At 45.9% G+C, this 24,612-nt stretch overlaps 1 protein-coding gene across 3 annotated transcripts in view; it reads right to left on the reverse strand.

The window, feature by feature from the left end:
• The window catches only part of LOC116991281 (integumentary mucin A.1-like), a 75,169-nt gene extending 53,522 nt beyond the window's left edge, over window positions 1-21,647 (reverse strand). For 2 of the 3 annotated variants that reach the window (XM_033049775.1, XM_033049776.1), the window contains exons 1-5: window positions 21,411-21,647; window positions 13,772-13,952; window positions 13,393-13,448; window positions 12,102-12,130; window positions 2,832-2,839 (exon numbers count right to left, since the gene is read on the reverse strand). In XM_033049775.1, the coding sequence (XP_032905666.1) occupies window positions 2,832-2,839; window positions 12,102-12,130; window positions 13,393-13,448; window positions 13,772-13,952; window positions 21,411-21,570 (434 nt within the window). In that variant the 5' untranslated portion in view covers window positions 21,571-21,647. Of the gene's footprint in view, window positions 1-2,831; window positions 2,840-8,487; window positions 10,226-12,097; window positions 12,131-13,392; window positions 13,449-13,771; window positions 13,953-21,410 lie in introns of those variants that run through there. The other variant, XM_033049777.1, reaches the window with a different exon arrangement.
• Between the last annotated feature and the right edge of the window lie 2,965 nt (window positions 21,648-24,612).

Below are 24,612 nucleotides of genomic sequence, written 5' to 3' on the forward strand. Positions count from 1 at the left end.
GGTATCATTTAAAAATAAATTGGATAGGCATATGGATGAGAAGGGAATGGAGGGTTATGGTATGAGTGCAGGCAGGTGGGACTAAGGGTAAAAAGTTGTTCGGCACGGAATTGTAGGGCCGAGATGGCCTGTTTCCGTGCTGTAACAGCTGGGGGAGGGGGACGGCTTCATGCGGGGGCTGTGGGGGGGAGCGCTGCCGTGGACTGCCACTGTCGCTCCCCACCGGATCAGGAGGGGCTGTTGTGGGGGGGGGAGCGTCCTGCAGTCAGAGGATGCGGACGGCTTCAAGTGGGGGCCGATGGGGGGGGGGAAGCATCCTGCAGCTAGGGGAGGAGGAGGGCTTCAGGCAGGGGCCGGTGGGGGGGGGGCTTTCTGCGGGGCTAGTACGGGTGTTGTGGGCTGATGGGACTAGATCGCAGAGGGCTAGTATGAACATTGTGGACTGTTATTGGGCTAGTACATGTGTTGTGTGCCGAGGGGACTGGTCTCCGGACTGTTTTTGGGCTAGTACGGGTGTTGTGGGCGAAAGGGACTGCAGCTGGGAGGGTGATGGCTTCAGGCGGGGGCCGGCCGGGAGCGTTCTGTAGCCAGGAGAGGGGGGAATGAACTGCCGGCCAATGAGTTTTGAGGCATTTGTTTGAACCTGAGCAGATAGGATGTGTCTATACACTTCAGAATTCATTATGCTGCTACCATCAACAGTTGTACCATCAATGAAGATAAGTGAGCCAGTACCTTCAGCAGCCATACATGCCCAGACCATAATACCCCCACCACTGTGTTTCGCAGATGAGGTGGTATGCTTTGGATCTTGGGTAGTTCCTTCTCTCCTCCATACTTTGTTCTTGCCATCACTCTGATAAGTTAATCTTCGTCTCATCTGTCCACAAGACCTTTTTCCAGAGCTGTGGTCGCTCTTTTAAGTACTTCTTGTTAAACCGTAACCTGGCCATCCTATTTTTGCGGCTAACCAGTGGTTTGCATCTTGCAGTGTAGCCTCTGTATTTCTGTTCATGAAGTCTTCTGCTGACAGTGGTCATTGACAAATCCACACCTGACTCCCGAAGAGTGTTTCTGATCTGTCAGACAGATGTTTGGGGGTTTTTCTTTATTATGGAGAGAATTCTTCTGTCATCAGCTGTGGAGGTCTTCCTTGGCCTGCCCTTTGCGATTAAGAAGCTCACCAGTGCTCTCTTTCTTCTTAATGATGTTCCAAACAGTTGATTTTGGTAAGCCTAAGGTTTGGATGATGTCTCTAACAGTTTTAATTCTTGTTTCTCAGTCTCACAATGGCTTCTTTGACTTTCATTTGCACAACTTTGGTCCTCGTGTTGATAAACAGCAATAAAAGTTTCCAAAGGTGATGGAAAGACTGGAGGAAAGACTAGGTGCGGAGAGCTCTCTTATACCTGCAATAAGGAAGCCATGTGTCCCAAACATTATGGTGCCCTGAAATGGGGGGACTATGTATAAACACAGCTGTAATTTCTACATGGTGAAACCAAAATGGATAAAAATGGCCTCTAATAAAATCTGATGTGATTTTTTGTTCTATTACAAATCTCACATTGTGGAGTACAGAGGCAAATAAATAAATGATGGGTCTTTGTCACTAACATTATGGAGGGCACTTTATATGGTTGGTGTGAATACAGTGGGGCGAATGGTCAGGTACTGTGCTGTATCTCTAAACAAAACTAAACTAATACCCGTGGGTGTGAACGGGTCGAAAACTTTGAAACGGGACGTCTGATCTTCCTTTTACATTGGTCAGCATTTACTAGTCAGGGTCTTAGGCATCTTCTGTTGTAGCTGGAGCGCTGTTAATCAATAATTGACTGCTATTTTTCTCCACAGTAGTGAGTATGCTTACAAAGCATCTGCCTTTGACTGGAAAGTGGGTTGGGTTTCGGTGGCACAGGAAGTCTTACGTCACGTTCGGCTATTTTTGTTTTTTTGTCAAATGAGTCAAGCATTGCTCACACAACAGAGGTATCATGGGGTGGGACCAGTGGAACTGGATAGACTCGGCTTGTACTCGCTAGAATTTAGAAGATTGAGGGGGGATCTTATAGAAACTTACAAAATTCTTAAGGGGTTGGACAGGCTAGATGCAGGAAGATTGTTCCCGATGTTGGGGAAGTCCAGAACAAGGGGTCACAGTTTAAGGATGAAGGGGCAAGCTTTTAGGACTGAGATGAGAAAAACATTTTTTACACAGAGAGTGGTGAATCTCTGGAATTCTCTGCCACAGAAGGTAGTTGAGGCCAGTTCATTGGCTATATTTAAGAGGGAGTTAGATGTGGCCCTTGTGGCTAAAGGGATCAGGGGGTATGGAGAGAAAGCAGGTACAGGATACTGAGTTGGATGATCAGCCATGATCATATTGAATGGCGTTGCAGGCTCGAAGGGCCGATGGCCTACTCCTGCACCTATTTTCTATGTTTCTATGAGTGGCAAGATTCAAGTGGGGTCAAATTCCGATTTGGGCAAACTGTATACGTATGTGAATGTCGGATGGAGTTTTTTGCACGGCACATGGATTGTTTATATTTATTACTTGAATTAAATGTATTTTAAAATTGAAAAAAAAACAGGGAGGGGGGGTGAGGTGGGACAGATGCAATAGCTCCACTTAAGAGGTTTTTAGATAGGCGCGTGAATATGCAGGGAGTGGAGGGATAAGGATCACGAGCTGGCAGTGGACAATGGTTTATCTTGGGATCATGTTACATTCCTGTGCTGTACTGGTCTATGTGTAGGAAGGAATTCCAGACGTGGCTTTAGACAAAATGATAGACACAAAATACTGGAGTAACGCATCGTGTCAGACAGCTTCTCCGGAGAAAAGGAATAGGTGACATTTCGGATCGAGACCCTTCTTCAGATTTGAGAGTCAGGGGGGAGGGAAACTAGAGGTATGGAAACTTTCCAAGAGTCTTAAGTCTGAAGAAGGGTCTCGACCCGAAACGTCACCCTATGGCGGATGCAAAGAGGACAACCAAGGTTTGCGAACTTATTTATTCAGACAATAGCTCCTTGGCTTACAGGTCTCCGCAAACACGCCTGACCACAACGGTGGTCAGCAACACAACTGTGGTGCGAAAGCGAAACCGCGCGAAAATAGCAGCCCCTCCCGAGTCACGTGACCGCGGGTTCGATACCTGCGTGCGCCAGCAGAAGTCGCTACAACACATTCCTTCTCCCCAGAGTTGCTGCCTGACCCGCTGTGTTACTCCAGCATTTTGTGTGTCCCACTGCTCTGTTCTATGTTCTATTTAAACAGTTCCAGGACTTTTATTACACATAAACAAGCAAAACAATCGACATCACGTTCCCACGAACAAGCAGGGAGTTTTGCACTCACTGAATTATTTTTGGGATCTGTTCGATTTATGTTTTTGCCAGGAACACATTTCCTCCCCCCCCCCCGGGGTAAAATGCTTCTCCTGCCATTGCTGAGATGCTGTGGTTTCTGTGGAACCGGTTCATCCTCTTCTTTAGGACCGCATTGTCTCCACAGCCACATAATTTTCATGGGTGGGTCTCTCTGAGGCACCTTGTGGCAGGTTGGCCTCTGTTATGTATGCAACGCTTTGTGTGAACACAGTCAACACTGTAAAAATACCAATCCTTTCCAGTTCCTTGTCACCTTCACATATCTCTGAGGGCAGTCACGATGTGGTCACGGAATTGTGTGACACAGACATGGCCTGGGTTCCATCGGGTAGACTCCCCAGTTAGTTCCATCACCTCTCTGTTTCCCCACAGTCCTTCAGATATTACACTCAGTTTTAATAAAGGCTGTCTAATAAAACTCCAGAAAATGTAATTGTGAGATCCTCAGGAAATAATATTTTGTGCAAAACATGTCACGTAAAACATGTCAGCATAAACAGAACATGCATTGAATATTGCAGGAAGGAATTTTATCACCTGATCTCCTAGCTGATTCTCTACCTCTCACCTGCAGTTCCTCCTACACATCTCTCCCTCTCCCCCTCCCCCTTCCCCTCCTCTCCCTCTCTCTCTCCCTCTCCCTCTCCCCCTCCCCCCTCCTCCTCCCCTCCCCCTCCCCTCCCCCCTCCTCTTCCCCCCTCTTCCCCCTCCCTCCCCCCCCTCCATCCCCCTCCCTCACCCTCTCTCCCTCTCTCCCCCTCCCCCCTTTTCACACACACACGCATGGTGCTACACTATCTCAGCGGGTCAGAGGCGTCTCTGGAGAACATGGAAAGGTGACGTTTTGGGGTAGAATCTGTGGAGAGTTGATGGCAATGTGGGAAGAACTAAATGGGGTTGGTGTCAATGGGTGTTTGATAGCCTGCATGGACTCAATGGGGCGAAGGGCCTGTTTCTGTGCTGTATCGCACTGGGACTCCACATCTGACGTGCAAAACAGTAAACAAAATTTAAATGCAACCAAAGGTAACACAGGAGATTATTTGTATGAAAATTAATATATCAATTAGATTGTTGTTTAATTAGACTAGACATTCTCACATTACTGTGACCCAGGGTTGAGCAATATCATGTAATATATTTGTGAATGGTTATTTGAATAACCAACTTCTATAGTGCACTAGACCAAGTGGGACCCGTTGGGTCCCATCCCCAGTGTGCGCAGTTGCGGGAGGGGGGGGGGCGGGGGAGAGGGGGGCGGGGTAGGGGGGGTGGTGAGGGGGGATGGGGTGAGGGGGGTATGAGGGTATGAGGGGGGAAGAAGGGCTCCAAGCAGTGGTTTTTAAATTCAAAGTTTTTTCAGAGTTTTGAACATTTGAACAATAACTCGAGAAATAAAGCCTGAAATTTTCAGATAAGGCGATTTTGGACTCCAAGGGAAAAATCTCTACAGGAATATGTAAAAATGTTAGTGTTACCGCGTCATTTTTTTGCGAAGATGTGACAACATGCAAACAAATAAACACACACACACACACACACACACACACACACACACACACACACACACACACACACACACACACACACACACACACACACACACCCAAGATCAGAGTTTTATAAGTATAGAGATATAACAAAACATACTTTCAATGGAAAAATACTTAACGCCAAGCCACAAAAAAGACTTATTACGTCTGAAGACTTGTTTTGCCTCACAGCACCAGAGACTCGGGTTCGATCTTGACCTAGGGGCTCTCTGTAAGGAGTTTGCACATTCTACCTGTGACCGTGTAGGTTTCCTCCAGGTCCCTCAGTTCCCGCCCACATCTCAAATACGTGCTTTATCGGGTTTGTAGGTTAATTGGCCCTCTGCAAATTTCCCCTAGTGTGCAGGGTGAGAATGTGGAAATGGGATAACATAAAACTTGTGCGAATGGGTCATCGGTGGTCAGTGTGGACTTGGTGGGCCGAAGGGCCTGTTTTCATGCTGTATCTGTAAACATCTAAACCAGTAGCTGATTAATGGCTCAGATAAAGAGATGGAGAGGTGGAGAAGGGTTTCGGCCCAAAACGTTGCCTATTTCCTTCGCTCCATAGATGCTGCCACACCCGCTGAGTTTCACCAGCACTTTTGTCTACCTTCGATTTTCCAGCATCTGCTGTTCCTTCTTGAGCAGTATATTCCCGAGTTTGATGGCTCAGGCAGCTGAAGCCATTGCTGCCAATGGTGTTAATAATACCATTGTTAATAGTTCAAGGAATAACAGTTGTTAATAAGACCAACAACACAAGGGGAGATTTAGGAAAAAAATGAAGGTATTAAAAGTGAGGAGATGGAATTAGTTTTGCTTTTCTTTCTGCTTCAACATAATTTAATGATATTTTGCATCTAAACTACTGCAAGTTTATTCTCAAATGGAAAATGCAGAATAATCATCTTCAAATAGCCAGATTTTCAAATTTGATTATCAGGTTAGTCATAGAATAACACAGCATGGAAATAGCCCTTTGGCCCAACTTGTCCATTCCCCATCCAGACTAATCCCATTTCCCTGCATTTGCCCATTTCCCTCTAAACCTTCCCTATCCATGTATCTGTCCAAATGTATTTTAAATGTTGTTATTGTATCCGTCTCAACTACTTCTGTGGGCAGCTCGTTCCATATACTCACACCAGCACTTTTTTAGAAGTTGTCCCTCGGTTTTCCATTGAATCTTGCCCCGTTACCTTCTCATCAGCTGGAGAATGGCCCTATCCTCTCATCTACCTCACTAGATACCTTTGATCAATCTTTCATTGGACCTTATCAGGCTTGTGACAATTATAAACCAAACCAAGGGTTTCGTCCCGAAACGTTGCCTATTTCCTTCGCTCCATAGATGCTGCTGCACCCGCTGAGTTTCTCCAGCATTTTTGTGTACCAAACATTTCCCTCTCCCTGACTCTCGGTCTGAAGAAGGGTCTCGACCCAAAATGACATCTATTCCTTATCTCCAGAGATGCTGTCGGACCCGTTGAGTTACTCCAGCATTTTGTGTCTATCTTTGGTGTAAACCAGCATCTGCAGTTCCTTCCTGCACACTAAGAAATGACTCTGTACATTCACAGAGATACAGGTTTCTCTTAAGAAGATTTCGAAACTGTTGCTTAAATGATTAGTCAGATTCTGCTCCCTGGTTTTGGAGGCTAGGTTACTGGAGGTATTTAATGAAGAGGAGGACAGATATGGGGAATTGAGGGCTATGAGAATTGATGCAGAGGTGGAGTTGAGGCCTTTGGCTGATTAGCTGTGATCATATTGAATGGTGAGGGAGCTTTGAGCGGCCAGTGGTGTAATCCTTTTTTAGTTTAGTTTAGAGATCCAGTTCGGCCCACTGAGTCCATGCCGACCTGCAATCCCCCTACACTAACTCTAGCCTACACACACACACACACGGGGCAACTTACAACCTTTACCAAAAATTACCAACCTGTATGTCTTTGGAGTGTGGGATGAATCCGGAGAGAACCCATACGGTCACATGGAGAACGTGCAAACTCAATACAGACAGCACCTATAGTCGGGATCGAACCAGGGTCTTTGGAGCTGTAAGGCAGCAACTCTACCGCTGCGCCACCGCACCGCTCCCCGCCTACAGAATTTCAAGACAGTATTCTGGCGACATACCAAATATCCTCAGTCTTGTACTCAAGCACTTCAGTCTTCTAAGGAAGTAACCTGATTCCAGTTTGTTGAGTTTGTATGTTTTGTTGGCCTGAAAGATCCACTGGTGGAGGAGTGGCAGCCACTTGCTTCGCCTGCAACAACGGCATGTATCGCTAACTTTCCTGTTGAATGATCAAAGGTTCCGCAGCGATACCGGATCTAGGAACACATTCTCGCAAATAAACAATCAACTAGGAGAAGAAGTAGGTCACTCAACCCTTTGATCATCTCATAGAGTCATACAGCACAGATAAAGGCCTTTCGGCCCAACTCGCCCATGCCGACCTTGATCCTCACCAACATCTGATACAACTGCAACATGACCTCCCAATCTCTACACTCAGTACTCTGAATGATGAAGGCCGATGTGCTAAAAGTATTTTTGACCACCCCATCTACCTGTGACGCCACTTTCAAGGAACCATCTACCTGCAGTATAAGAGTGCTAGATAGGAGAGGTATAGAGGGATATGAGTCAGACCTGGGAAAATGGGCTTCATGACCCTGGCCACTCCCTCTTCTCCCCTCTCCCATCGGGCAAAAGGTACAGAAGTGTGAAAACGCACACTTCCAGATTCAGGGACAGTTTCTCCTAAGATCTCAACTGCAGAAAGAACTGCAGATGCTGGTTTAAATCGAAGGTAGACACAAAATGCTGGAGTAACTCAGCGGGACAGGCAGCGTCTCTGGAGAGAAGGAATGGGTGACGTTTCGGGTCGAGACCCTTCTTCGGTTTCTTTCACAAGAGGTAGATATTTAACAACAGGAATTCTTTGCCTCTCCTACTTCCTATTTTCTATCTCTTCATTTTCAGTTGCTTCACCGATTATTTGTCTGCTGCTCTTCAACAAATGCACAGGACAGCACCGTGGCGCAGCTGGTAGAACCGTTGCCTCACGCCGTCAGAGAACTAAGTTTGATTCTCACCTTGGGTGCTGTCTGTGTGGAGTTTGCACATTCTCCCTGTGACAGGGTGAGCTTCCTCCGGGTGCTCTGGTTTAATCCCACATCCCTACAAACGGGTGGTTTGTGGGATAATTGGCCTTTATAAAATTGCCCTTATTGTGCAGGGAGTGGATGAGAGAGTGGAATAATACAAATCTATTGTGAACGGGTGAGTGATATCCGGCGCGGACTCGGTGGGCCAAAGGACCTGCTTCCATGCTGTATCTCTAAACTAAACTAAACAAAGGCAGACACAAAGTGCTGGAGTAACTCAAGGGGTCTGGCAGCATCTCTGGAGGACATGAGTAGGTAATGATTCAGATCAGGACCGTTCTTCAAACAAAGCTAAAACTGTGTGCTGAAAATGGAAAATAGTCCCAATTCAGACTCACTTAAGTGCCGACAATAAGCAATATCATTGACAAAATTGTAGACTTTCAAAAGTTCAATTTTTTATTATTAAGGAGAATTCAACAATTATTTATAAATCACTTCATTGCATTGGTAAACTGTGTAATATATGCATTATAGTAGATATCCACCAGGGCTTTATCTTAAAGGACAATATAACCTATATATTCTTCAGGCTGCAAATCTGTTTCTGCAAATCTTCATTACATGGTCTTTGTCTTAAAAGAGTTTTGCCCTTGGTATCATGCTAAGATTGTCTAGAATTGTGCAATGTCCTGCATTAACAAACATCAACAAAGTTCATTATGACACAAAAGAAAAACAAAGAAACCATAGCATTCAATAAAAGTTGCCATTTTGGATGAACCATGCTGAATATGAACCAGTGCACTTTCGAGACAGAGGGCAAAGCGAAGGGTATATTTGTGCTGAATAACTTCACTGAGGTTAGATTGGATGCAAACCAACTAACATGATTACAGAGTGGTTCAGCGAATGATTATTCCAAAAGTCTGAATCAAATCCTTGATTTCTTTCCTTTCTTCAGCTTTCTTCAGCTGTGTTAATATTGTCAATATGAATTTGCAAACTGAGGAATTCATATGATAATATCACTTCTATGCTTACAACACTATGTTACATCAGGCATAAAACTAACTAGAACACAGATTAATATTAACAGGATATCATCTGCTGATTTAAGTCAGATTGCTACTATGCTGCACCCCAAATCAAGGGAAGCAACACTTACCCATAAACTAAAAGACAGTTGATCAGTTGGTTGATATGATTCCCTTAGAAAACATTTACTTTTGATTTTGATATGTTTTGCAGCTTAATTATATGAGAAAAACAATAGTTCGGAGTTAGCTGTTATTAATTCCCACCTAAGTGCAGATTATTTAGTGAAGTTTAGGTTATTGACCTATTATTCCAGTAGATACTTGCTCTACCTCTCAGAATGGAATAGATATTTCAAAGTAACATAAGCCATAGAGATGTTTTTAGTTTAAAAGTGGAGGGATAAGGATGATGAGGATTATTTTGGATTAATTATTACCACGGATGGTTTGTTGGTCATGCAACCTCGTGTACAGCACCTGGAAAAGATCAACATTTTCCACAGATAATCAACAATGCAGAAGGCTATCTGATTTTGCCTCCGTGCTGAAGAGGTTGAATATACAGTTTATGATAACATGGGGCTCCTGCTATAGAAACGACAGAGAAAGTATAATGGATGAGGCAATCGAATTGCATGAACACGCCAATTCGATCAAACTCACTGAATGAGTGAATATTAAGGAAAGACCGGAGGTGGCTGCATTTATGACATATATCTGGTATTCTAAAGGGGTTTCTGAATGGGAATAGAGTTGCAAAGAGCAACAAGGATAGGAATGCTGTCCCCTGTATTTATTTGTGCTGGGTTCAGTTTGGGACCCGAGACAGTGGGGGTGGGACGATAAAGTGAAGTTTCTATCATTGAGGAAATACAAGTTCAGATAAGACACAGTTTGATGCTGTACCATGAGAGGAAAGCCCGGAGGTTGTTGGAAAAGTGTTTTTGGAATAGGTTGGTTGAGAGGCAGCTTCTTATTCCGTTTATAACCCTGGCACAGTGACGAGGAGCAGGAGCATACAGACAAACGCTAGCAGTGGCTTGGAGCTAATGCCTGGTGCAGAGTTTCGAGCCGTGACTGTTGGTGTCGTACTCATGTACACGGTGGTGTTCATGGGTTGAGTCATCTTGACATACACTGTGAAAGACAAAATGATTCATTACATGATGAGTTTTTTGAGTTTGAATACATTTCAAATATAGCATTGTCCGATTGACCGCAATTTGTGCATGATGGTAAGCAGGCGGCACGGTGGCGCAGCGGTAGAGTTGCTGCCTCACAGCGCCAGAGACCCGGGTTCGATCCTGACTCTGGGTGCTGTCTGTGCGGAGTTTGTACGTCCTCCCTGTAACCATGCTGAGCTTCATTGGGTGCCCCAGTTTCCTCTCACACTCCAAAGACTTACATGTTTGTAGGTTAATTGGCTTTGGTAAAAAAAAAATTTAATTGTCCCTAGTGTGGAGGGTAGTGTTTGTGTAATGAGTGATCGCTGGTCAGTGAGAACTCAGGGGGGCTGTTTCCGCACTGTATGTCTATAGACTAAAGTTCCCCATTTGATAAAGCGATTACATCCAATGAGTTATCAGCCAGATTTGAATTCTGCAAGGATGGGATGGTTCTGTTGGGAGTTGGAATGGTCCTGATGGGCTGAAAGGTCTCCTTCAATGTCATAGTAGGAAACTATGCATTGAGACACAAGGAATTGCAGAGGGGCAGAAGGCAAGGGTTATTTGAAGTTGGAGAAATCAATATTCATACCAAAGTGAAATATGAGATGCTGCTCTTCCAATTTGCATTGGGCCTCACTCTGACAGTGGAGGAGGCTTAGGACAGAAAAGTCAGTGTGGGAATGGGAGGGGGGGAGGGGTGGGGGTTGTAGTGTTTGGAAACTGGGAGATTGCGTAGGCCTAGGCGGACTGAACTGAGGTGTTCAGCAGTTAGTCTTATGGTTAGTCTCTGAGCTTTTGGAGCTGGGGTGTTGGTAGTAAGCTGTGTAGGAAGGAACTGCAGATGCTGGTTTACACCGAAGAGGAACACAAAAAGCTGGAGTAACTCAGCGGGACAGGCGGCATCTCTGGAGAGAAGGAATGGGTGACATTTCGGGTCGAGACCCTTCTATACTAGAAACTTGATTTGATTAGGGCTTGGCTATTACTAAATTCCACTCATCTGTTGAGAAACTCCAGTAATAATATATTGCTGGAATTCACTGGCATTTGTGAATCTATTTAGTGGAATTTATATTATTACACTATTGGCCGAATATGCACCATAATCGCTGAATGAATATTTAGGAATATTTGGGAACTTGTACTACACTACAATGTGTAGGAAGGAACTGTTTACACCGAGGATAGCCACATAGTGCTGGAGAAAAGCCGTATGAGTGGAGGGAATGGGTAGGCGTGCACGCATCTCTCCCACCATCCCACCCCACTTTCCCCTTCCCCTCCATCCCTTTCCACCTACATCCCTTTGTCTGGCCTCACATCTCACTCCTCTTTTCTCCTAATCTCACAACCTGTGTCTTCATTTCATCTCTGGTCTTTGTCCACTTGTATCCACCTATCACTCGCTTGCCTTTGTCCCACCTCCACCTCTCTTCCAGCTTTCTCCCCCCTATCTCCCCTACCCCCCACAACTACCATCATTCTGAAACGTCACCTCTCCATACCTTCAAGAGATGCTGCTTGACCCACTGAGTTACTCCAGCATTTTGTGTTTTACTTACGAATATCTTATGCTTAGACGTGAACCTTTTGGAAGTGGTAGTTTGCTAGTTTGGTAACAAAAATGTTTTGTACTGTTTATAACAGCATTTCTTGGAGAGTAACAAGGAGCAGAATCTACTGACGAAGGGGTCATGACCCGAAACGTCTCCCATTCCTTCTGTCCTGCCCCGCTAAGTTGTATCTATCTTCGGTGTAAACCAGCATCTGCAGTTCCTTCTTACACAAGAAAATCCATGCCATGGCTTGTAGCTGCTTGCATTATCTGTGACCTTACCTGTAGTGGTGGGTGGAGTGGTGGTCGTAGGCACTGTGTGGAAAGACATCAAATTGTTACATAATCATTTTACTTTGAATACGTTTGAAACATAACTTTTTGTTTTTATGGAGCACAACAATATAAACACAATACTCAGCCCAACATTAGTGTCTCCCAATTCCCCATCGACAAAAGTGTTCATTTTCTTTTCGCTAGGTTTTAATTCAGTTTGTGAATGAACATTTGTGCTGCTTGTTGAACCAGAAATCCATGAACCATCATCGCCTTCCAGGTGAAACAATGATCTCACTTTGTTACACTGATCCTCAATGTCTTTGTTGGGGAATAATAGACCAGGTTCCAATTTTTATTGTCAGCAGTAGCACTGACATGCTTTCGGCATCTCAATTTCTATCGCGGGCGGCACGGTGGCGCCTTACAGCGCCAGAGGACCGGGTTCGATCCTGACTTCTGGTGCTGTCTGTACGGAGTTTGTACGTTCTCCCTGTGACCACATGGGTTCTCTTTGGGAGCTCCGGTTTCCTCCCACACTCCAAAGACATTATACAGGTTTGTTGGTTAATGGATTTGGTTAAAAAAAATTGTAAATTTCCCCTAGTGTGTAGGATAGTGCGAGTGTACGGGGTGATCGCTGGTCGGCGCGGACTTGGGGGGCCTGTTTCCGCGCTGTATCTCTCAACGTGTTTGGAGTTTGCATGTTCTCCTTGTGACCACATGGGTTTCCTTTGGGTGCTCCAATCTCCCCTCACATCCCAAAGACGCGAGGTTTTGTACGTTGATTGGCCCCTTTAAATTGCCCTTAGTGTGCAGGGAGCGGACGTGGAAGTGGGATAACATAGAGCTAGTGTGAACGGGTGATCGATGGTCGCATGGACTCATTGGGCCGAAGGGCCTGTTTCCATGCTGTATCTTTCGATCAATCAATAAATCAATCAATCATCGCGTGCTGCATATAAAGGAACCTTCAGCAAAACACAACATGGCAGAGGGACTCGGTGGGTCAGGTAGCATCTGTGGAGGAAATGGACAGGTGAATGTTGGTGTCGGGGCCCTTCATCAGGTTTAAAGAGAAAGCGTTGTTCCTCTGCACTGCGTGACGTGGGACAGGAAAGGAAATGCATTTACTGCCTGAATTTTTCTGCCAGGGCAGGAGAGAGGGAGAAAGCTGGTAAATTCTATAATATTATCATCCCTTAAATAAACATAAGCAAGTGCGGTTCAAATAACCATAAAACATTGTTGATCATGCTATAACGCTCAATTACTTGATTGAAAATGAAAATAAATCCTACTTTGCTTGAGGGCTATGTTCTTGACATAAGTTCCATTCATCATGTACACGAATGCCCTGGACAAAGATAGAAACACATTAATGTTAAAAGTCCTTTCTCACAGTTTGTCCACACTCCCCGTGACCACCTGGGTTTTCTCCGAGATCTCTGGTTTCCTCCCACACTCCAAAGACGTACAGGTCTGTAGGTTAATTGGCTTGGTATAAGTGTAAATTGTCCCTGGTGTGCCTAGGGTAGCGTTAGTGGGTGGGGATCACTGGTCGGCATGGACTCGGCGGGCCGAAGGGCCTGTTTCCGTGCCGTATCTCTAAAACTAAGCTAAACTAAATGCCTCTATTATATTTGACTACCACCGTCACATGGGAAGATTAGACAATACCTGATGTTAACATAATCGCTGATGTTGAAAGGTGAAACCCATTGTTCCATTGCATATGTGCTCCTTATCCCCTTGAATCCATCACAATCTGTTGCATTGTTTATCCACTTCCCCACGGCCGATCCGTTGAAGTGACTGGACAGTACAATCGTTGCGTTCTCGCCAAATCCCATAACCGTGACTGGGAAAGTGAAAAGAAAAGTTAATATTTCCCACATGGGTGCAAGGCTGTGGAGTAGAAGCACATTGAATGTCAATAAGCGAGTTCGGTATTCCGACTGCGCATGCCCAGGTCATAGGTCATTCGCGATAAACATTCTCGGCAGCTCAGCCCGTGCACCTGCGTTTCATCCGTAGTCAGGAACGAACCCGGGTATCCGGCGCTGCAAACTCTGTTGAATTGCTACTGGAGGTAGATAATGTAGACCAAGTGCGAATGGGTGATCTCACTACCGTCCCCGTCCCCACCCTCCTGTCCCCTCCTGTCCGGGTGTGCCCCAGGCTTTCAGCCAGCGCTAACTCCAGCTCAACTCTGCTCCAACTCCCGAGGAACCTGTTCCCCGACGAGCCGGGGACCGTTAGCTGCGCCTCTCGCCTTATCCAGTGGCCGTCGGAAGCCGAGCACCAGCCGTCCACGGGGATACCCACAAAATGCTGCAGTAACTCAGCGGGCCAGGCAACATCTCTGGAGAAGGGTCTCGACCCGAAACGTCACCTATTCCTTTTCTCCAAAGATGCTGCCTGTCCCGCTGAGTTACTCCAGCACGTTGTGTCCAACGTTGTGTAAACCAGCATCTGCAGTTCCTTCCTACAGAGCGATGCCTGTCTGCAGGTAAAGGCGAGGCTGGGGCTGGGTCTGGAGGGGGGGGGGGGGGGCCGCGGGGAGGTAGAGGAGCGGGACCCGGGGCAAGGACTATGCCGCAGCCTCGGCCTCTCCCTCCCCCGGCACCAGGCCGCTCGGCCCGTCCCATCCCCCCCGCCTCAAGTACAGCTTCATCGCCGACATGGTGGATAAAACGTGGCCGGCGGTGGTTTACATCGAGGTCCTGGGGAGGTGAGGAGGGAGAGTGGGGGGATTGAAGGAGAGGAGGGGGTAGGGAGAGTGGGGGAAATGGGGGAGGTGAGGAGGGAGGGTGGGGGAGGATAGAGGGAGAGGCGATGGGAAGAGATGGGGAGAGACCAATGGCGGCTACACTGCAGGTCACGGGCACCCCGTCTCCGCAAGAACCCCCCGGCGCTGGGACAATGCTGGAGTAACTCAGCGGGTCAGGCTGCATCTCTGGCGAGAAGGATTGGATGACATTTCGGGTCGAGACCCTTCTTCTGATTTTAGTTTAGTTTATTGTTGCCACGTGTACCGAGGTAGAGTGAAAAGCTTTTTAATTGTGTGCTATCCAGTCAGTGGAAAGACTGTACACGATTACAATCAAGCTGTCCACAATGTACAGATGCAGGATCAAGGGAATGACACTCAGCGCAAGATAAAGTCCAGTTAAAGATAATTTGAGGGTCTCCAATGAGGTAAATGATAGGTCCGGACCACTAGTTGGTAATGGGTTGGTTCTCTCAAATCCAAATGCCACCCAAGCAGTGTGGCAAACCCTTCAGTGTGAAACCTCTCATTTAATTTAATTATTTCTACTGATTATCCTGGCTTTTCACATCCACACTTAGACTTTACAAGCCACGTCTATTTACACACGTTTTTGAGTATAGGGTGCTTTGACATTATCGTCGCTTCACAAAGGTTACTATAGCGATGCAGGTCTTTATTGCCCATGTAATCCCCAACACAGCCAACACTTGATCACTCTTTTGTCTCAGTTTTCACCTCCAGCCTTGGTCATGGATTCCACCCACCTGCTAATCAACTCCCCCCCCCCCCCCCCCCCCACACACACACACACACACACCTGCATTCCCCTATCGTTTACCAGGCTTTGTCCCACCCTCACCTATCTTTTCCAAGCCTTCTCCCACCTCCTCCAATCAGATTTAAAGAAGGGTCCCGACTTGACCTCTTGATGTATTCAAGAGAGAGTTAGATTTAGCTCTTAGGGCTAACAGAATCAAGGGATAAGGGGAGAGAGCAGGAACGGGGGAAACTGATTTTGGATGTTCATCTATGATCATATTGAATGGTGGCGCTGGCTCGAAGGGCCGAATGGCCTACTCCTGCACCTATTGTCTATGTTTCAATGAAACATTGGCTGGCCATTCCCTCCATGGATGCTGCCAGCCCCGTTGAGCTACTCCAGCACTTTGTGCTTTTCCCTTGAACCCACTGTCCTTCCCTTCCCAACACCACTTTCCTGCACTAACCCCGTGTCCCTTATTTACCTCAACTTCCAGCAATGAACTCTCGTTGACAATGGCTGCACCATTTTTGCTCCCTATCTGGATCTATATTTGTTATAAACTGATAAATGAATTCTTTAAACATCAGCCATTTCTTGTCTCCTGTCATATGTTTAAAGGTAGTTCCCCAATGCTCATAAAAGTTTAAAGAAACCTTGAAAAGAAAAATAATCAAAGGAAAATATTTAAAACTTTGCCAAAAACAGAGTTGAACATGGGGAGACCTCTCTGGGTAAATCTGAGTCAAGAAAGACAAATAAGATGTAATAATGTAGTGGGGGTCAAGGAACGAGCGTTCACCTTGCGGCCCTGTTTCCACCAATCTTTCCACCACCACGCACAAGAAGCGACAAGACAGACACCATTGTATGCAGATGCTCTGGCTGAACAACTTCTAATCTTGTGTGTGGACTCGGTAAGAAGAATCACTTCAGTCATTTATTTTCTTTGCCATTAGTTCTCTCATCTTGCTCCAAATGCTTTGGGCGGCACGGTGGCACAGCGGTAGAGTTGCTGCCCAACAGCGCTTGCAGCGCCAGAGACCCGGGTTCGATCCCGACTACGGGTGCTGCCTGTACGGAGTTTGTGCGTTCTTCACGTGACCCCCGTGGGTTTTCTCGGAGGTACATAGATACATAGACGATAGACGCAGGAGTAGGCCATTCGGCCCTTCGAGCCAGCACCGCCATTCAATGTGATCATGTCTGATCATCCACAATCAGTACCCCGTTCCTGCCTTCTCCCCATATCCCCTTGATTCCGCTAGCCTAAACTAAACTAAACTAAAATCTGTGGAGGGAAATGGGCAGATGAAGTTGTGTATATGTACATATATTTATGTTTATACATACACACACTGAATTTTATTCTCGTTTATTATTTTGTTTACAGTGTACTATGTTTACATATTCTGTTGTGCTTTCTGGGATATTTGACAATAAAACACTCTTGACTCTTTTGATGTTTTGGGGTAAAATTGTTAATCTCTGTGTTTGCGTGTTCTGTCCTTTCCTGATGGACTTTGGTGACCATCACCCACAGGTTCACAAGATACAGGAGTAGGATTAGGGCCATTCGGCCCATCGAACCTGCTCCGCCATTCAATCATGGCTGACCTCTGCCTCCTAATCCTGTTCTCCTGCCTTCTCCCCAGAACCCTTGACACCCGTTCTAATCAAGTATTTGTCCATCTCTGCCTTAAAAATATCCACTGACTTGGCCTCCACAGCCCTCTGTGGCAATGAGTTCCACAGACTAACTGCCCTCTGACTAAAGAAGTTCCTCCTCACCTCCTTTCTAAAAGAGCGCCCTTTAATTCTGAGGCTGTGACCTCTGGTCCTAGACTCTCCCACCAGTGGAAACATCCTTTCCACATCCACTCTATCTATGCCTTTCATTATTCTGTAAGCAAAAAACAAACTGCTCAATTCACTACTCTTCTTAATGTGTCCTTACTTTTAACCTTTCTAAATCCTCCCCACCCCCCTCATTAGAAGCTGCAACCGTATGCCTTTTGGCGTATATCTTTGTAGTCCTGTTCAGTTGCTTCACCGGCCATTCATCCCAGCCTGATTCAAGTCAAGGCATCCCATGAGAACAGCTCCACATTCTCCAGTACAGCTCACAAAATGAAACCTTTCCCTTCCTCACCGCAAAATCAACTCTCGGATCTTATTTACTGTATAGAAATTTGTACCTAGCTCAGGTAATAATTCATAGCTTTAGTAGTTCTGCCTTTCAATTTGGATCAAATCCTTTGCCAGAACCTTCTTTGTCCAAAGTCATTTGTTTTCACATGGACTCAGATTACTGGACCTCCAACCCAGGCGACTATTCGCGTGCTACCCACAGAAGCATATCGACAATCACATGTTACATTCACTGCACACATTTAAATCTCTACACTGTAAATGGATCGATTGTAATCATGTATTGTAAATTGTCCCCAGTGTGTACGATAGTGCTCGGTGTGTGGGGATTGTTGGTCGGCACGGACTCGGTGGGCCGAAGGGCCAGTTTCTGTGCTGTGTCTCTAAACTAAACTAAAACCAGTTCTACAGTACTTAATCTAATGGGCGTTACTGCCTCTTCCTGGTAACTCCCCCTATCCTTGCTGTATCATAGTGTCCCAAACATGGACTTCAGCTCATCTGAGCCAATGGTGTTTGTGCCACTGATGTGGCTGCTGTGACCCATTAGATTCCAGCAGCTCCTGCAAACGTCAGATGCATCACCTGGCCTGCTGCACGTCCTCCAATTTAATTTGATTATGTAATCCGTTAAACTGTGTGTCGTGGCACTTGCCCCATCCAACGTATCTTCCAAACCTACACACTGTGTATGTGCACGCAGTACAATACACAGGCTTTTACTCTCCAGACCAGTGCAGTCCAGTAACCCTTGCTTTCCCTCTCTCTCCATCCCTCCCCCATCCTAGTTCTCCGACCAGTCTTACTGTCCTCCTGATTAAATGTTACATTGTGTGCCTCGTTGTCACCTTCCCCTAGCTAGCAATGATCCATCCCACCTGGTTATCCAACAACCCAGCTGCTGCTTGCTTACTACCTTTTAATACCACAATGCCATGGCGATGGATATTTGTCTCATGAATTTGCGCTGAACAAAACATGTTCCCGCGACCAATCTGTGTCATAAATCGGGGGATTAGCTGTGGGTGGAAACTAGAGGAGGAAGAAAATTGGAAAGTAATTCTCTGCCTCAGAGGGCGGTGGAGGCAGGTTCTCTGGATGCTTTCAAGAGAGAGCTAGATAGGGCTCTTAAAGATAGCGGAGTCAGGGGATATGGGGAGAAGGCAGGAACGGGGTACTGATTGGGGATGATCAGCCATGATCACATTGAATGGCGGTGCTGGCTCAAAGGGCCGAATGGCCTATTCCTGCACCTATTGTCTATTGTAATACTAAAATAGCGAAATAAATATTGAAACCAGAATCATTCCTTTACATAGCAAAGTCCACACTCTGAAAGCATTGTGTTTTGGACACGTCCCCTGTGCTAAAGTTCTTTGTGTTTTTGCATAACCCACAAGCTTTTATTGCGTGCTATCTACACTCTGTAAATGGCATGATTACAATCGTGCCATTTACAGAGTGTAGATATATGATAAGGGAATAACGTTTAGTGCAAGATGAAGCCGGCAAAGTCCAATCTGCCCGATCGAGGGAGCTCCCATTTATGTACACACAATAGACAATAGACATTTGGAGCAGGAGTAGGCCATTCGGCCCTTCGAGCCAGCACCGCCATTCAATGTGATCATAGCTGATCATCCCCAATCAGGAACATCCCCAACAAGGAACTGTCAGGTGCTAGTTTGCAAAAGAAAGACACAAAGTGCTGGAGTAACTCAGCACGTCAGGCAGCATCTCTGGAGAACATGGATAGGTGACGTTCCGGGTTTGAAGAAGTGTTCTAACCCGAAATGTCACGTATCCATATTGTCCAGAGATGCTGCCTGACCTGCTGAGTTACTCCAGCACTTTGTGTCCTTCCTTGTACAGATATGTTTATCAGCAAAGCCCCCTCCCCCTACTAGGGACAAAACCGCTCCCAATTCCTGCGCTGTTAAATGTACAGATCAGAAGGAACAAAAGGAGGAGACCAAAATTGTTCTCTCACTCCTTTCCTAGAAGCCGGTTTGGAGTTTGGGGAAGGGGCTAAGACATTGCTGAGCTAGTGATGTGGTCACTGTTCGCTGGGCACAGGATTTAAATGGATTCACTTTCATCCTCTGCTTATAATGACGTGGAACGAGGCCATTCGGTTCATTATGTTCATGTCGCCTCACGGAAGAGCAATACTATCAGTCCGAGACCCCGCCTCCTTTCCTTTCTGCACCTCTGCCACATGTTTATCCTCCTTCCCCGTCGAATCTTTCCGCCATTAAGGGGTGTTTCACCGTGGACAGTTAACCTGCAAGGCCACCTTTGGGACGTGGGAATAAACCACCTGTGTGAAACCTGAGCATTCACAGGGGAATTGTTCAAATTCCACATGGACACACCCTGCCTGGTCAGGATCGAACCAGGTCCCTGAGGTGTGGGAATGTCACACCAAACACGCAGCCTTTTAAGACTTTTTTTTGCTTCTACATTTATCACAAAATCATTAGTTTGCGACATTTCTACCCCTGGAAGAATTCAAGGAACTGCCAGGTGCTGGTTTGCAAAAATAAAAGGATACAAAGTGCTGGAGTAACTCAGCGGGTCAGGCAGCACCTCTGGAGAACAAGGATAGGCGATGTTTCGGGCCTGAAGAAGGGCTCTGTCGCCTAAGTATTTTCTCCAGAGATGCTGCCTGTGTCCTTTCATGTACAGATATGTTTATCAGTAAAGCCCCTTCAATCAATCAATCAATCAATCAATCAACCTTTATTGTCATCTTGCAAGCAACAGTTGTACAGTGCAAAATGAAAAGACGTTTCCCAGGGAATAGCGGAGCATCGCACATGAAATTTAAAACATTACACACATAATAACACTAAAAACAATCCAGTCCCTGACGGAACAGTATAAATAGTTATACTTCCTTCCCTCTACTGGAGACTGAACTGCTCCCAATTCATGTGCTGTTAAATGCACAGATCAGAAGGAACAAAGGGAAAGGTGACCAAAAACTGCAGGACATTTGAATATCTATGAAATATCTAAAGCCTCGTGTGCTCTCTCTCTGTACAAAGGAAGGGGGTGGCAATTAACTGGTGTAATTACACTCCAGGACAGGTACGCCGTTGGATCTCGCTAAGAGGTCAGTGACCAAGCATCGTTTGAATTCCGATTCTCACAACTTTTGAAATATCGGGAAGATTCCCTATTTAACGTAACAGGTTTGTGGCTGAACCAAATTTTGGAGTTCGCAGAGATGTATCCACCTCCAGAAGACAGACACAAAAAGCTGGAGTAACCCAGCGGGTCAGGCAGCAACTCTGGAGAAAAGGAAGAGGTGATGGTTCGCCTCGAGGCACCTTCTTCAGACTGAGAGTCAGGGGAGGGAGAACCGAGAGGGATCTCCATTTATCCATCCCCATATGTACACGCTGTGTTGCCAAACCTGCTGCGCCTCAGTCCCCAAACATTAATAAAGCTTCATGCAAAAGCAACGTGGATTTGCAACTAAACCCAAAACACTGCCAACAACATTTTGCGATTTTAAATGGAAACTCTGCTGACTAAAATCATTTTAAAGCAATTCTGCAAACTTAAAGCTAAAGACTGTATAAAAGATCAGGCTGCGCCCATGATAAGATTAAACATTGACTCACCATTGTAATGCGTGTATATCTTGTAGTACATTGGATAGATAGTCAAATTGAAGTCACCTCCCATTGTTGCATTAGCAATCTTGCAGGGTGACATCTGGGAGTAGGTTGGTGCATATTGAATAAATAAGCCCAGGAGGAGCGCAGGTAGAACTGAAGCCATTTCTCTGTGCTGGGAAGCTCTCAGGTAGCAAGAAGACACGACCTATTGGTAGTAGCTTTAGTTCTGAGAGTCCTGTGCAATTTAAAGGGATTCCAGGTACCACCCCCAAGAACAATTTGAGAAAATTTGAATATGACACCTGCTTGTTTCCCCTCCCCCTGTTTCCTGGTCAATTCGTGTTCAAGAAGGAACTGCAGATGCTGGAAGATCGAAGGTACACAGAAATGCTGGAGAAGCTCAGCGGGTGCAGCAGCATCTATGGAGCGAAGGAAATAGGCAACGTTTCGGCACGAAACCCTTCTTCAGACTCCTGGTCAATTCCCCTGTGTTCCAGGTGACCATGAGCTGAAGTCAATAAAAGTCAGTGGGTTCTCCAGTTTGGACTCATTGGAAATGTGAGTGTTTTATTGTCATATGTCCCAGATAGAACAATGAAACTCTTACTTGCAGCAGCACCAGAATATGTAAACATAGTACACTAAAAAATATAATGAAGGAGAGAAAAAAGTTCAGTGTGGGTGTATATACTCACATTACACATATATACGGATCATATATATTTAACACACGCGTGCACACATGCGTACCATTATCCACCATTGATTCTGCCTGACCCGCTGAGTTCCTCCAGCATTTTGTTCTTTGCTCAGGACCCAGCATCTGTAATTTCTTGTGACCTTAAAGAGGTGTAAAATCGCGAATGGCATTGATACGATGAATGCACAGACTTTTCCAAAGGCTGGGAATCACGAACTCAAGGGCATAGGGTTTAGGTGAGGGGGAAAGATTTAATAGGAACCTGAGGGGCAACTCTTTCACACAGAGGGTGGTGAGTATTCCGAACAAGCTATTTTCTGTAAATATCCCTCCACAAACACTGCCTGACCCATCGAGTTCATAGAAACATAGAAAATAGGTGGAGGAGTAGGCCATTCGGCCCTTCGAGCCATTCAACATGATCATGGCTGATCATCCACAATCAGTACCTCGTTCCAACTTTTTCCCCATATCCCTTTGCCCTAATGGGCCTGTCCCACTTAGGCGACTGTTTAGGTGACTGCAGGAGACTATGCAGACGCCTTAATGGTCGCGAGGAGTTCCCGCATTCTGGGAACTAGTCTCATTATGGTTGCCATGAATTTTTCAACATGTTGAAAAATTAGCGGCGACTTGAATGAGCTGCCATGGAGAGTAGCGAGAATTCTCGTGCCGTAGGTGGGTCGCCAGGAGGTCCTAGTGGGTTGCCAGGAGGTCGAAGGTCCATTTCCCTCCACAGATGCTGCCCGACCCATTAGGTTCCTCCAGGACTGCTAATTCCGTTTGGGACTCATAGACTAGAACTCCTAGACGCCTCATTTGCAGGCTCCCTGCATTTCGATAATCAGCCACCCTTTCATTCCTCTTATTGAAGTTTTATCATATTTCCCCGCATTAAACTCCATTTGCCTGGTTTTCATTCAGACACCTAATCTCTTGCAGAATCTCAATGTCCTCATCACAACCAGTGTTTCCATTTACTTTGGTATCGTTAGCAAACTTGGAAACCTTACATTTTGTCCCCTTCTTTAGGCCATTAAAATAAATAGTAAACAATTGGATTAAACAAGTTTGTTTTCAGTGGCAGAGAAGGTGGAGGAGGGACGATGAGAATAAAAGGAATATAATATTGTATAACAGGGTGGGGAAGGATCCAAATGGATTCACAAGGAACTGCAGATGCAGGAATCTTGAGCAACATGCAAAGTGCTGGAGGAACTCAACAGGTCAGGCAGCAACTATGGAGGCAAAGGATCAGTGATGTTTGGGAGCAGATGCAGTGGTGACAGAGAAATTGGAGAAACTGCATATATCCGATAAACTGATGGTCGATGACAATATCAAAATTGGAGATTGAACACAAAAAGCTGGAGTAATGCCCCTGTCCCACTTAGGAAACCTGATCGGAAACCTCTGGAGACTTTGCGCCCCACCCAAGGTTTCCGTGCGGTTCCCGGAGGTTGCAGGTGGTTGCCGGAGGTTGCAGGTAATGGAAGCAGGTAGGGAGCCTGACAAAAAACCTCCAGGAACCGCACGGAAACCTTGGGTGGGGCGCAAAGTCTCCAGAGGTTTCCATTCAGGTTTCCTAAGTGGGACAGGGGCATTACTCAGCAGGACAGGCAGCATCTCTGGAGAAAAGGAATGGAACATTTTGGGTCAAGACCCTTCTTCAGACTCAGTCTCGACCCGAAACGTCATGCATTCCTTGTCTCCAGAGATGCTGCCTGTCCCGCTGAGTTACTCCAACTTTTTGTGTCTATCTTCGGTTTAAACCTGTATCTGCAGTTCCTTCCTACACATATCAAAATTGGGTTGCATTGATTAAAATGGACAACAGTTCCCAGCATCAAAGATCTTATAGCTGCTATAGGATCTTTGCCCAGCATGACCCAAAATCCTGGAGGAACTCTACAGGTCAGGCAGCATCTGTCAGGGGTATGGAGAGAGGCATTTCAGGTTGGGACCCTTTTTCAACTGTAGCAAACGATTCTGATGATGCAAAGCAAAGTGATTATGTTATCACTGAATCTCTGAGCATAATGCGACCATTAGTAAAGTATTTCACTGCCCACCCTCCATTGTTCAAAGGTGCGTGTTAGCTTGCAGCAATGGACAGTATACAAGGACCTTCTTTGAATGTCAGCATTTCTCAATAAGTCTTTTTCTTTAAAAGGTATTCAAGGCATTTGTTATCGCCACTGAACATAGCAATCCTCACATTTTCCACTCATCTACGCCTGTCAGTCTTATTGCAAAGTCACTCTGACTGTCGATGTCAGTTTGAAGCCACGTAACACCCCCTTAGGGCTCATGTTCCCATGTCATCGGGGGGCACGGTGGCGCAGCGGTAGAGTTGTTACCTCACAGCCCCATAGACCCAGGTTTGATCCTGACTGTTTGGAGTTTGCGCATTCTCCCCGTGACCTGCGTGGGTTTTCTCCGGGTGCTTTAGTTTCCTCCCGCGCTCCAAAGACCTGCAGGTTTGTAGGTTAATTGGCTTTGGTA

Source organism: Amblyraja radiata, chromosome 33 (genome assembly GCF_010909765.2).
Source record: "Amblyraja radiata isolate CabotCenter1 chromosome 33, sAmbRad1.1.pri, whole genome shotgun sequence".
NCBI lineage: Eukaryota > Metazoa > Chordata > Chondrichthyes > Rajiformes > Rajidae > Amblyraja > Amblyraja radiata.